The sequence below is a fragment of the Chelonoidis abingdonii genome, chromosome 8, assembly GCF_003597395.2.
Source record: "Chelonoidis abingdonii isolate Lonesome George chromosome 8, CheloAbing_2.0, whole genome shotgun sequence".
NCBI lineage: Eukaryota > Metazoa > Chordata > Testudines > Testudinidae > Chelonoidis > Chelonoidis abingdonii.
Window position 1 is genome coordinate 8,069,409 of NC_133776.1, and position 13,459 is coordinate 8,082,867.

Here is a 13,459-nt window from a genome sequence, read left to right on the forward strand (position 1 = left end):
GCAAGATCTAAGCCCTGCTCTGTGGTGCAGCTGCCAGCTGATGGTGAGTGTGATTCCCTCCAGGGAGCCCTTCCAGCCATCCCCGAGGGTCCCAGACTGGGATCCGGCGCCAGCGCAGTTACTCTGTGGGCCTGGGACGACGGCGTGACTCAGAGGAGCTGGACGATGCTGTCATCTCTGCAGGTACTAGCCCAGCTCTGCATTGATAACCTGCCCCTGGCACGCTGCCCTACGCCCCTGAAAACCCAACACTGCCTCGGGGAGGAACTGAAGCAAACCAGTGAGGCTTGTCCAGGCTCCTAGGGCAACGGCAGGCTCACATCAGAGGGCTGTCAGCTCAAGGGGCCACTGATCTCAGCCACCCAGGACGGGAAACTAGGAGAGGGCCCTGGGGTGAGGTGCTCCCTGGAAGCCCACAGCTGACACTTCCAAGTGTAACCCGGTGCAGGTGCTGGGATCCCAGGAGTGGGCGCAGCCTGTGCATCAAATGGAGATGGAGACAGGGACAGCACCTCAGGCCACTGCTGCTGCAAAGGGGACCAAGCTGGAGCTAGAGCCTGTGTGAACTAGGGAGGTTGTGGGTTCATGTCCTCAGCAGGCTGCAGCGGGGAGTTGGAAGGTCCCAGTACCCAGCATAGTCTCTGAATTCTTGATTCTGTTTCAGAGCGAGACGAGACACCCACTTCTCCCGTCAGCGTCTCCTCTGCTGCCAGTGCCTGGGAAAAGCAAAGCTGCCGTGATGGTAAGTCCCACGCACAGCCCAGAGCTGCTGGGGGAGCTGGGAAAGCAGGCGCTTTGAGGGTTAGACATTGCGCTGCTCGGCCCTATAGGAAAACCTTAGAGAGAGAGAGATGGGGCCAAACAGGAGGTGGCAGGAAGCCTGGAGCCTCAGTGTGAATCATCTCACAGCCCATTTGGATGTGTAATGCACCCATCAGCTTTACTGTCCAACCCTCAGTCCTGTGTTGGGGTGCGACCTTTCGTGAAAGGGCCGAGCCCCCTCCCCTAACCTGTGTGGTTACGTTATCGCCCTCGTCTGTGCTCCTGGAACTGGCCGGAACAGGCTGCTCTCCAGCCTTGCTGCTCCAGTCAGTGCAGAGATGCTGGCTCTCTTGTGGAGATGAAGGGTCTAATGAGAGGGTGGCTCCCATTCCCAGGAGCATAGGAGAACCTTGGGTGGGAGCCATGACCTCCCTGCACTCCTGACCTGCCTGCAGTACCCCGGGGGAGCGCTGGGTTTGGGAAGGCAGCCCCTGCTGGCGTCATAAACTTCCCATCCTGCCCCATGTTGCATTTGGCAGGGGATGGAGTAATGTTCAGGTGGGGCACAGGCTGGGGGCCCTCCACCTGCCTGGTTACCTCCTAGCGTGGCTGAGCCCTTCCCCCACAAGATGGGACGCTTTGGGGGCCTCTGTGGAGCTGTCCCGTGGTAGCAGGCAATTGTGGTGGGGATGGAGAAAGTAGGGGAGGCCTGGGGAGTGCAACCCTATGGAGTGACCTTCCTTCCCCATGCCAGGTCCTGTGGCCAGTCCCTCTGCCACCTCTGTGGGATCCCAGAAATCCATGGAGAACTTTGCTGGCTCCAGGTAGGCTTTCTAGACTGATTCTCTGGGGTTGGGGCTGGGGGGCTAGATGGGGGCCCCTTCCATGCAGAGGGGACCCTGCATTCAGCAGGAAAGGCCCGTCTGTCAGGGAGAGATCTCACCACTTCTTCACTGAGGGTCCCTCCCCCAAAACGTCTAATGCTTGAGCCCTGACCCTGCAGCACAGCAGGGGTTAATCTCTCCCCATGCTGTTGCCAGCCCACCCTGCACTGCAGCAGCATTGGCCTGGGGCCCAGCAGCCTCCTGGAGAGAGGCCAGAGTCACCCTGCAGCTTGGTCACCTCACCTCTTCGGCAGGAAGGAGCGGGAGAGGAGTCTCCCCTGGCCAGGGCTGCTGTGCCATGGAGGGGAGTTGGGTGTGTGTTCACTCAGTGCTGGGGGCTCACAGCCCTCCCAATGGACCTGCTGTCTCCTGGGATGTCAGGCTCCAGCCACCTCCTCCCCGCAGGAGTGGATGAGCACAGCTCTTCCAGCGCCGGCAGAATCCAGGCCATGCTGCTCACTGGTCCCTTCTCCTGGCAGGTTCAGTCTCAGCAGGATCCGGGGACACGGCCTAGCGCTGCGGCCACAGTGCATGACCCCAGAAAGCGAGCTCTCCAAGGACAGTGCCATCCATGACTACCTCCCACTGGTAAGGACCCTGCACTGTCATCCCACCCTGCTGAGCCCAGCTCCTCCCCTCGGGCACTCCACTCCCAGCCCAGCAGTGCCAGGGATGGATCCCACCCCAGGACCTGTGACCAAACCTGGGTCTCCTACCTGATGGAGCAGACTAGTAATGACAAGGCCAGGATGTGCCCCAATCCCAACCCCCATCTCACGGGAGCCAGGGCTCCTGCAGAGCTGCCCCCAAAGCTGCAGGGTACTGCCAGAGGTTAGGCTGCGAAGCATGGCGTCAATGCTGTGTGCATGCCCCATGACAGGCCTCGGTGCTGTACAAGGGAAACTGCTGCTGCCACAGCCTTCCCTACCTGCTCCACCCCAGCTCAGACCCAGAGCGTCCGTGTGACGGGGACGAATGGGTGTTAGCTGTTACCACTCATGAAAGAGAACTTGGAGCATTGTCAGCGCTCTGAAAACATCCGCTCAGTGTGCAGTGGCAGTTCAAAAAGCTAACGGTGGTAGGAACCATTAGGCAAAGGATAGATAATAAACTGAAAATATCACAGTGCCACTCTATAAATCCATGGTGCACCCACACCTCGAATCCTGCATGCAGCTCTGGTCTCCCCATCTCAGCAGAGTGATATTAGCATTGGAAAAGGTACAGAGAAGAGCAACAAAAATGATTTAAGGGTTTGGAACAGCTTCCTTATGAGCAGAGATTAAAAAGACTGGGGCTTCTCAGCTTGGAGGGGATATGACTTGAGGTCTATAAAATCATGACTGGTGTGGAGGCAGTGAATAACGACGTGTTATTTACGTCCTCACATAACACAAGAACCAGGGGCTACCCAATGAAATGAACAGGCAGCAGGTTTCAAACAAACAGAAGGACGTATTTCTTCACACCACGCACAGTCAGCCTGTGGAACTTGTTGCTGGGGCTGTTGTGGAGGCCAAAACTATAATGGGGTTCAAAAAGGAATTAGATGAGTTCACTGAGGATGGGTCCATCAATGGCCATTAGCCAGGATGGGCAAGGATGCAACCCCTTGCTCTGGGTGTCCGTAGCCTGTTTGCCTGAAGCTGGGAGTGCACGATTCAACGAGCACCTGTTCTTTCACTCCCTCTGAAGCACCTGTCACAGGACACTGGGCTGGATGGACCATTGGTCTGACCCAGCCTGGCCGTTCTTATCTTCACACATAAAGAGCCTGGGCCTAGTGCTGGGCTTCCCCAAGATGCGGGCACAGTGCCAGCATCAGCAAAAGGGCTGCCTGGCACACAAGCCCTGCCTCTCAGACTGCCCAGTTGCAGCCAGGAGACCCCCCCACTCCCTGGGCTTCTGGAGTGAGTGCAGGACCCCTCCTCTACACCCTAGGATCCGTGCAGTGTGAGTGACAGACGGTGAATGTGAGATGCTCCCTCCAGCCAGCGCGCTGTGACGCCCTCTCCTTCCCCCAGGTGCAGCTGCAGCAGGCCCAGGGGACCTTCCAGCTGACGGAAAGCTTCTCCGAAGTGGTGCAGATCCCGCTGGACCGTCTGCACCGCACCTCGCCGTACGCTTCGCACCGCGCCAGCCTCAGCCCTGGCTCCTGCACCTCCCCCTGGGCACTCGTTGCCAAGGGCAGCCCTGACGGCCAAAAGCAAGTGGCCGGCCAGGGTGTGGAGCCTGCCAGAGGCAGCCAGGAGGGGGTGCCAGAACCAGGCTCGCCCCATTCGCGCAGCACCTGCTCTGAGGTCCTAAGCACCGCCATCTGGCCGCAGGCAGACAGCGGGCGTGGCTCCGAGACCGATGCCTGTGACCACTCGCCTGTCACCTCCGAAGCCGTCAGCCTGCAGGAGGTGGGGCTGGAGGCCGACGAGGGGGACCTGGAGAGCACCAGCTGGGCCACGGCAGTGGCGCTGGCCTGGCTCGAGCACCGCTGCGCTGGCTTCTTTGTGGAATGGGAGCTGCTTGCTGCCAAGGCAGACGCCTGGCTCCGGGCACAACAGCTGCCGGAGGGCGTGGATGTGGGCTCCCTGAAAGGGGCAGCGCGTCACCTCTTCCTGCTGCTGCGCCACTGGGACGAGAACATCAAGCTGAACATGCTGTGCTACAACCCCAGCAACATGTGAGGGGAGGGGCAGGGCCCGGGCTCCATGTGGTGCCAATAAAGAGGTTTGTTCAGACCCGCTGTGCCCACAGCTCCTTCCCCTCCTGAGCTGCCCCCAGGGGGCACTTCCCTCTGAGATGGGCAGGCCCCACCTGCTCCAGCAGCCAGCTCCCTCCCACCACCAGTACTGCTCCTGGGCCCAGGGACCGATCACTCAGCCTCCTGCTGGGGGGCTGGGGTAGCCAACGAACAGCAGAAGGGTATGGAAGCAAGTGAGGTGCAGGCAGCGTTGGGTGAAGAGGAGGCATGTGATCCCCCACCCCGCTCTCTGCTCACGTAGGTCCAGCATGTTGCACCCCCAGTGGGTGGGGCTGTCCCCTTTCCCCACTTCAGAATGGGAGTAACAAACAGAGGAGGCGAAAGGCCCTTTTGCTCTGTGAAAGCAACTCGAGGCTGCTAGGGGACCAAGTTCCCGAAGGATTCCATGGTGTAGGGTCAATGGGACTGAGCAGGGGTGGAGCACGGGCCGGGGGCCGATGCTCATCCCCACGTGCGGTCCCAGCTCCTCTAAGACTAAGCGAGTTTTAAGCACGTCGAGGGTCAGCCACATTGGTCCCTGAAATGGGTGTCTTTGCAAGTGCCCCTCAGAGGCTTGCCCCTGGGAGCAAATAGAAGCCAGGAGTCCTCCCTCCCAGAGCTGCCCTCTGCCCCCCAGCACTAACCACACTCCCGCCTAGGGCTGAGAATGGAACCCAGGAGTCCTGGATCCCAGGCCACTGCTCGAGACATTACACCCCACTCCCCCGCAAAAGCAGGGCAGCTGCTTCATCCTGTGAAATGGTGCCCCCGGCCCAGCAGCAGCAGAGGCCAGACAGATCACTGCAGGCCGGGGGCAGGAAAGCCATGTTTATTGAGGAAATCCCACGTAACAGGTGTCCTGGGGGGGCCTGATCCACTCAGCCGCTGGGTAGGACAGGCAGTGCCAGCATCTGAGTGGCACCTGCGGAACAGCCTGGAAATTCAGCAGCCATAGTTACCAGCCTGGGGCATCATCCCACCCAGGCAGAATATCCAGTTCCAGCTCCCACCGGGAGGGGCTGCAGGTCCCATTGTCCAGCTGTCCACGGTCTTACTCTGTCTTTTTCAGGGAGGGGGTTATTTTCTGGGCAGTGGGGGGGCCCTGTGGCTCCAGGAGGGCAGTGGTGCCGTACCAGAGCTGCAGCAGGATGATCCCATGACAGAGGTGCAGGGAGGCTGAGCTGCAAAGCGTGGAGGGGTACGTGTTCCAGGAGAGCTCGATGAGGCCCAGGATGAGAACCCTACAATGGGAGATAACTGGGTCAGAGCTGGTGAGTCAGGGCCCCCCACCACAGGAGAGAGAGAGAACACCCTTCAGCTCCTCACCCCGCTCTCCCAGCCCTGAGGGACTCCGTCACATGGATCTTCCAGTGGCCCTCACTCCCAACCTGCAGCCCCCTGTAATCCCAGCCCTGGGCTCCCCACCCACAGCTCTGCTGGTGCCCCTCAACCCTGACCCACAGCCCCCTGCTATCCCAGCCCTGGGCTCCCCACTCACAGCTCTGCCGGTGCCCCTCAACCCCGACCCGCAGCCCCCTGCTACCCCAGTCCTGGACTCCCCACCCACAGCTCTGCCAGTGCCCCTCAACCCCGACCCGCAGCCCCGATATCCCAGTCCTGGGCTCCCCACCCACAGCTCTGCCAGTGCCCCTCAACCCCGACCCGCAGCCCCGATATCCCAGTCCTGGGCTCCCCACCCACAGCTCTGCCAGTGCCCCTCAACCCCGACCCGCAGCCCCCTGCTATCCCAGTCCTGGGCTCCTCCCATCATATGGATCTGCTAATACCCCTCACTCCTGGCTGGCAGCCCCTGTGACCTTGGCCCTGCCCCTTCCTCAGCAGAGATGACAAATCAAGCAGAGTTGCCCTGTGGATAATTACCTGGGAGGAACCCACACAGCCCCTCATTTGCTCAGGTTTATGGCACCAGAGAAGGCCAGGGCCTACCCCATGCAGCACCAGCAGCAGGAGGGATTCCCAGGAGCTGGGGGAAGGACACCGAGGCACGAAGGGGGGTCAGCCCCACTCCCTTCCCAGGCAAGTACCTCAGCAGGTGGCTGAGCTTCCCGGCGGGTGTGCACCACAGCAGGTAGGGCAGCGTGTGGAAATACCACACGTAGAACTGGTAGTGCAGGGACCGGCTGCAGCAAACGCCGATGAAGTTGGAGGTGAAGAGAACGAAGACAACCTGTGCGCTGCCATTAAGGACGTTACGGAGCTGCTGGCTCCAGAGCTACTGTGCTCCCACCCCAGGCTGGGGCTCCAGGCATGTGACCAAATCCCAGAGCCACAAGGCTGCATCGGGAGTGGCTGCTTCCCTGCTCCTAACCCAGTGTGGGGGAAGCTCCTAAACAGCCCCCAGGTGGCCCCCCGGACACCTGGGTTTACGCAGCGCCGCAAGGCCAGGAGCCCGGAGATGCTCACACCGAGGCCTCCTCAAACCCATGGCCTTCAGGTGCTCCCTGCCCGGCCAGGGCTGCCGTGCCCTAGCCTCTATCGCCAGCTCCAGCATAAGGATATGGTTGGCCGTCAGGGGCTGGGGCGGACTCTTCCTCTCTGCTGGGTCCTTCAGCAGTGACAGGAGACTCCCCTCAGACCTGCAGGGGAGAAGGACAAGCACAAGACCCCTCAGGCCCAGCCTCGGCACAGAGGCCACAGACCCTCCCACCCCCTGGGCCATGAACTGGCCCCTCTGAGACAATTCAGCCAGCAATGGCTTCGCAGAGCCAGGGGGCCAGCTCTGAATGGGGAAGGCCCCCAAAATGCACTAAAGTTCTCCCCTCCCCCGGCACCCAGGACTCCACAGCCTCAGTGTAATGGAAGCTTTTTGATGCTATGCTCCCCGTAGCCTGGCCAGGCAGGGATCCCTGTGGGTGGGCTGCCCCAGCCTCCTCTCCAAATCACCTTGCGGCGCAGGGCCTGCAGGGAAACCTCAAGGATCCGCTGCTCTGTACCCGGTGCCCCGTTCCATGCCAGGTCTCACCTGTGCCACCGGTGCAGCGCAAAGAGACCCAGGGCGCCCAAGTGGGCCGCGAGCAGCGCCAGGTGGAAGGCCCGATGCTGGAAAACCTCCTCCGGCAGGAACCGCCAGTTCACCGTCCACTTGAAAAGGAACTGGCGGCCCAGGTCGAAAGAGCGGGTCATGTACCCAATGGGGTTCTCCAGCAGGAAGGGCAGCCCCAGGACCACCTGCAAGTGAGACCCCCGAACCATGAGTGCAGCTCCCCAGCCAGGACCCGCCCAGGTATCTCGCTGGACGCCCCTATGCGCTGGGGGGTCGGGATTGATGGGCACCTGCACAGCTGGATGAGGAGAGCCCAGGGCTGGGATAGAAGGGGACTGCGGCCTGAGGGGCACCAGCAGAGCTGGGCAGCGGAGCAGCAGGGGGCTGTGGGTCAGGGTTGAGGGGCATTGGCAGAGGTGTGGGAAGAAGCTCATACAGCGTTCTCCAGCCTGTTGCTACGGGCGTGTCCTGTGTGATTTTGGGCCCCCAGGCTCCGTGCCTCCTGCCTGGGGGGACATTGAATGGCTGGGGATACTAAATGCGAGTTTGTGAGGGGGCTCTGGGTTGGGACGGTCTTTCCCCCAGTCTCCCTCTCTACCCCTGCATCCACCTTCCTGATGTGCCCCATCCTCCATGCACCTCTGGGTGCTGGGCCTCGGGCTCAGTCTGGCAGAGTCAGGTGCGTCTGTGCAGGAGGCAGCAGAGACCCACGGACTGGGCCGGCCATGCAGCTGGCCCCAGCTGTGCAGGCCCCAGTGTTCGCCTGGGCTGGGCCAGTCCCACGGGGCGGGTTACCTGCAGCAGCGCGCAGATGGAGAGCTTGGGGATGGTGCCCAGGAGGCCGAAGCGCCAGAGGAGCAGGAAGAGAAGCCCTGGAGCGAAGAGCAGGACGTTCATCTTCACCGACACGGCCAGGCTGAGGGGAGAGAGAGAGTCACTGCGGCTCACCAGGGCCCTGCCTGCAGGCTGCCTCCCCTTGCTGGCCCTGACCTTGTGCAAAATGGCCTCGATCCTGCCTGCAGGCTGCCCCCCAGGCAGGTTCCCCAGCTCCAGTGCCGTAATGGACTCTATTCCAGCACTGTGACGGTGCTGAGGCTGGTGGGGGAGGGCCCTGGATGAAACGACGGGACAGACAGTGACAGGAGAAAGGCAGCTGCCCAACCTGAGGGGAATGGAGCCAGGGGAACGAACTGTCCCTGTCCGAGCACGTGGGCTGAGGGGTTACATGCTGCGTCTCCTGAAACACAGGCTGAGCAGCTCAGGTAGATGCTACTGGGGGCGTGGGGACCTGGCCCAACCGCAGCTTGACTGGCTCAGACAGGCGCTGTCGAGGGCACGCCCTCCCTCGCCCATGACTTAAGCATCTGGGCCGATTCCAAATCCTGCTGCTTCTCCATGTTCAGCATCTCCAAAATCCGTCCTTTCCTCTCCATCCCCACAGCCAAATGTCCTGCCTGAGTGATCGCTGCCTCCTCCTCTCTGGCCTCCCAAACGCTCCCACCACCCTCCCTCCAGCCCGCACAAAGCGCTGTCCCGAGAAGCCTCGTCCTGGCCCAGGGGTTTGATCAAGTCACTCCCAGTAAGGGATCCCTCCATTGGCTCCTCCAACATCGCAGCCACCCAAATTCTGGGGAAGTGCCCGTCCCTGCTCATCCTCCCTCATCTGCTTGGCGTTGCCTCTCCCCATCCCCTCTGCTCTGCTAAGGCTCCCAATGCTGATTCCTCGTGAGGGCCCCTGCCCTACCCATGTCTCAGTCCCCCCGAGGGCCCCTCCACGCTGCCAGCTGGCTCGGGCCAGCCCTGGGTATCTAGCTGCAGGGTAGATGGACCCTTAGAGCCCCACCTCTGTCATGCTGCTGGAGTCAATCCTGCTGATCTGAGCAGAAGTTACCTATGCTCGTTCCCCTTCCCCGAGCTCCATACGTGACCTGGAGCTCCTGGGAGCAGTGACCACCCCTAGCATGGACTTGCTGTGCTCCTCAGCCCCAGAGGCCTCGTGTCCTGGACTAGGGAGGGGTCAGTCCTGACCCAGAACAACCCATAAGAATCCAACACTCCCCAGCCAAAGGAAGGGGTGCAGAGGCTCCCGCCTTGTGGTTTGGGGGAGCAGGGGGGACCCACCTGAAGAAGAAGCAGCCCCAGGACCAGCGCTCTTCCAGGAAGAGGTTGACCGCGAGGAAGAGGATGGCCATGGCAACAGGGTCGTTAAAGAGACGCAGGATGTAGATGGAGTGGACGCGGTAGGAGGCGCAGCACATGAAGAAGAAAACATAGGGGGGAACCTATGAGCAGAGACAGAGGCAGCTATTACTGCAGTCCCAGCCCCCCCGATACTTGTCAGTCCTGACCTACCACCCCTGGTATCCTCGCCCTGCCAATGCCCCTCAGTCCCAACCCTCCGCCCCTGCTATCACAGCCCTGGGCTCCCCCGCATCTCTGCCAGAGCCGCTCACTCCCGACCTGCAGCCCCCTGCTATCCCAGCCCTGGGCTCCACCATCTCTGCCAATGCCCCTCACTCCCGACCCACAGCCCCCTGCTACCCCAGCCCTGGGTTCCACCCACCTCTGCCAATGCCCCTCACTCCCGTCCCGCAGCCCACTGCTATCACAGCCCTGGGCTCTCCCCATCTCTGCCAGTGCCCCTTAGTCCCAGCCTGCAGCCCCCTGCTATTCCAGACCTGCCCTCCCAGCTCTGTCAATGCCCTTCTCCTCAGATACGTCGCTCCTTTGCTACTCCAGTCTTGCCCCCTACCCCTGCTGACCCTCCGCACAAAGGCCAGAGCTCTGCACAGCGCGGATGTGCTCAGAGGCTGGAGCTGTGATTGCTCCCTTGAGCCCCCATGTGGGTTTGGCCCTGGCCGGGTGGCTGCAGATGGCGTCTCACCTTCCTGGTCCGGCTGTAGATGCGGAAGACGAGCAGCAGCGTCACGAGATAGAGCGCGCCAAAGAGATACTGCGCCAGACGGATATTTGTGCCGCGGCTGGTGATGTAGTAGAGACCCAGGAAGATGTACACAAACCCAGCGGGGTAACTACAGAGAGAGACAGGAGTGAGGGGCGGGGGCAGCCTGAGCTAGTGCAGGAGGGAAGGGGCCCTGGCCAATGGACAGCTCCCTCCCAAGAGCCCCCTCCCTAAAGAGTCTGGCCCTATCCACCGCTTAGACACACACTTCCCTTCCTTAGCCAGCAGGAAGTCCCAGTCCCCAGCTCCCTCCCACCCCTTCCCATACTCACACCAGGGGCCCGGTATCTCCCTTCAGCTGGGTGTAGTCGAAGGTCCCGTTCACGACTCCCTCCACCTCATCCATGTAGGCTTTCCAGTCGATCTCTGTGTCTGTGGGGAGAGCACGCGGCTCACACTCAGCAGCTGCTCGCCACAGACAGGTGCTAGGAGGGGACTGGGAAAACGTGATCATTCTCCAGCCCTACGGGGTGGGAGACGGACACCAAGCCAGGTCCTTGCCCTGTGGGACTTCCCAACTAGGTAACATCAGAGGAGCAACCCAGGCAGAGAGCTGGAGACAGGCACTACAGGGTTAAGTAAGGAGCCATCACAGGGAGGGCCAGGTGGGGAGCTGAGCAGGAGCCTGTTCCAGTGAAGTAACTGTGAAGGGGCGAAGGGGGAGAGAGAAAACTGAGAAAAAAGGGGAGAGCGAGTGAGAGGAGCTGGGGGGTGGGGCGGGACACTGAGGGCCACAACCTTGAATTTGACATAACAGTGAAAAACTAGCTCACAGCAGCCTCACGGGTCACCCACCCCAGCTCTGCCAATGCCGCCCAGTCCCGACCCGCAGCCCCCTGCTACCCCAGTCCTGGGCTCCCCACTCACAGCTCTGCCAGTGCCCCTCAACCCCGACCCGCAGCCCCCTGCTACCCCAGCCCTGGGCTCCCCATCCACAGCTCTGCCAATGCCCCTCAACCCCGACCCGCAGCCCCCTGCTACCTCAGTCCTGGGCTCCCCACCCACAGCTCTGCTAGTGCCCCTCACTCCCAACTCACAGCCCCCTGCTACCCCAGCCCTGGGGTCCCCACCCACAGCTCTGCCGGTGCCCCTCAGTCCCAACCCGCAGCCCCCTGCTACCCCAGCCCTGGGGTCCCCACCCACAGCTCTGCCGGTGCCCCTCAGTCCCAACCCACAGCCCCCTGCTACCCCAGCCCTGGGGTCCCCACCCACAGCTCTGCCAGCGCCCCTCAGTCCCAACCCGCAGCCCTGGTTCCGGGTCCCAGGTTCGGGCTGTCCCGGGCCGGCCCAGCTCCCCCACTGCCCTGCAGGAACCGCGCCAGGCCACTCACATGCCACCCTGTGTATGACCCAGTGCGTGACCCCCACCTCCGCCAGGCAGAGCCAGGCGGCCACCAGCGCCGTGTACTGGGGCGCCAAGAGCACCCGGTGCTTCTCCTGCCAGGCGCGGCGCAGGCCCTGGCGCAGCGATCCCGGCCCCGCCGCCCCTTTGCGCCGGAGCCCTGAGCCGGGAGCGGGAGCCATCGTCCGCCCTGCCCGGGCCAAGCTGCCAACTCCCGGGCCCGTGTCACCGCCTAAGGGCTCCCTCACTCCGGGAGGAAACACGCAGCCCTCCCAGAGAGGCCGGTCCCCCAGGCCCTCGGGCTGGGACGGGGCCGTGTCAGGAGCTTGCCCTGGGCCCAGCCACGTGTTGCTTGGGGCTGGCCAGAAACAGGCACTGGCAGGATCAGGCCAGGGTGGCTCCGGGCTGTTCCAGGCTATGGAGGGGCAGTGTGGTCTGCTGGTGAGAGCACTGGGGCTGGCTCAGCTGTTTGCTCAGTTGCCACATTTTTAAATGTCCCGACCAAGCTGGGCCTCCTAAATCCCCAGTGGTTGGTTATGACAACACAGGAATCATCCTCTTCCTTTACAGCCCTGCTTGGCAGGGTGTGGGGGAGCAGCCGCTGCACCTCCACCCAGAGGCAGCTGCATTTCACTGCGGTGTGAGGGGGGTCACTGTATCAACAGGTGTCCTGCCCCATCCCCGACCCCGAGGATCTGGGCTGGGATCCTGTTACCTGTGGCCTGATTAATGATTAATCAGTGCCCCTGCCCTGACCCCGCGTGGGGGTGGGCTAAGTAGTGCAGGGGGGGTGACAGAAGGGCCGGGGATGGTGACATAGGAAACGGGGGGGGGCAGCAAGGAGGGGGGCTCTGGAAGGGGTCCCCATGGGGAAACATCTCCTTCTCCTCCTCCATGCCCTGGGACTCGGCACACGGAGTTAGTTCTGTCCCGCCCACTGGGGGGAATAGTTTTCGGGGGGAATGTTTTCGGCGTTGCACCAAACCCGGCCCGGAAGTTCCACGTGGTTTGTGGGGAAACGGGTGGCAGGCGGCAGGTTCGGTTTCCGCGACAAGTTGCGGATCGGCCACGCCCCGTTATCGATGGCCCCGCCCTCCTATAGGCAGCACCGCGCCGCTGGGTCCGGGAGTATGGACCGTCCACAGCTGCCGGACTCTAACGTCCGGTACCGGGACCGGTGCTTCTGGGACTCGCGGTACCAGGAAGTGGGGGCTGCTCCGGCTGAGTGGTTTGGGGGCTTATCCTGCTTCCGCGAGCAGCTGGAGGCGGAGCTGCGCCCGGGGGACCGGATCCTGGTGTTGGGTAAGTGAAACCCCCTGGGGATTCCCCCTTAGCCTCACCGGAGCCTGGTGTTGGGTTAGGGACACTCCGGGCTCTATCCCCTTTTCCCCCTACGGGGCTGGGTCTTTTTGGTGGCCTTGTGATGGGGGTCCCCGCGTGGGATGTCATGTGTTTCTACTATCCGGCAGTAACAGCGTTTCCCCAGAAATTGAAATGGGGGCTGGGGAGTGGTTCGATAGGGGTGTGACTGTGAGGGTGAAGGTGGGCTCTATGGCACCGTAGTGAAAACTGAAAAATGTTTCAGGATCATTTTATTAAATTTAACTCATGTTTTACAATCATCACACAAAGTAAAGTTGGGTGCTCAAGCCTTCTATGAAGCACGACATCTACATCCTTCTTGCTTTCTTGTTACAATTTTGCACAACTCTTCAAAAAAATGAACTTCTTGAATGCGATGTGGTCATCTTTGGTGGCTTCTCGTGTGTCC

The 13,459-nt window shown here is 61.7% G+C and overlaps 3 protein-coding genes across 5 annotated transcripts in view; 2 read left to right on the forward strand and 1 right to left on the reverse strand.

The window, feature by feature from the left end:
• Positions 1-4,336, forward strand: part of VWA5B2 (von Willebrand factor A domain containing 5B2) — a 57,752-nt gene extending 53,416 nt beyond the window's left edge. For 2 of the 3 annotated variants that reach the window (XM_032803925.2, XM_075068366.1), the window contains exons 18-22: positions 64-183; positions 665-742; positions 1,517-1,586; positions 2,126-2,234; positions 3,671-4,336. In XM_032803925.2, the coding sequence (XP_032659816.1) occupies positions 64-183; positions 665-742; positions 1,517-1,586; positions 2,126-2,234; positions 3,671-4,324 (1,031 nt within the window). In that variant the 3' untranslated portion in view covers positions 4,325-4,336. The remainder of the gene's footprint in view (positions 1-63; positions 184-664; positions 743-1,516; positions 1,587-2,125; positions 2,235-3,670) is intronic. The other variant, XM_075068367.1, reaches the window with a different exon arrangement.
• An 872-nt stretch (positions 4,337-5,208) lies between these two features.
• ALG3 (ALG3 alpha-1,3- mannosyltransferase) lies at positions 5,209-11,934 on the reverse strand. Its single transcript, XM_032803895.2, has 9 exons — positions 11,678-11,934; positions 10,619-10,718; positions 10,269-10,416; positions 9,506-9,666; positions 8,180-8,300; positions 7,364-7,569; positions 6,901-6,977; positions 6,426-6,570; positions 5,209-5,621 (listed from the first exon to the last, which is right to left on the reverse strand). The coding sequence occupies exons 1-9, from the start codon at positions 11,868-11,870 to the stop codon at positions 5,432-5,434; spliced, it is 1,341 nt and encodes a 446-aa protein (XP_032659786.1). The 5' UTR covers positions 11,871-11,934; the 3' UTR covers positions 5,209-5,431.
• Positions 11,935-12,720: 786 nt separating this feature from the next.
• Positions 12,721-13,459, forward strand: part of EEF1AKMT4 (EEF1A lysine methyltransferase 4) — a 33,549-nt gene continuing 32,810 nt past the window's right edge. Inside the window, exon 1 of the mRNA XM_032803897.2 lies at positions 12,721-12,990. Within this exon, the coding sequence (XP_032659788.1) occupies positions 12,771-12,990 (220 nt within the window). The 5' untranslated portion in view covers positions 12,721-12,770. The remainder of the gene's footprint in view (positions 12,991-13,459) is intronic.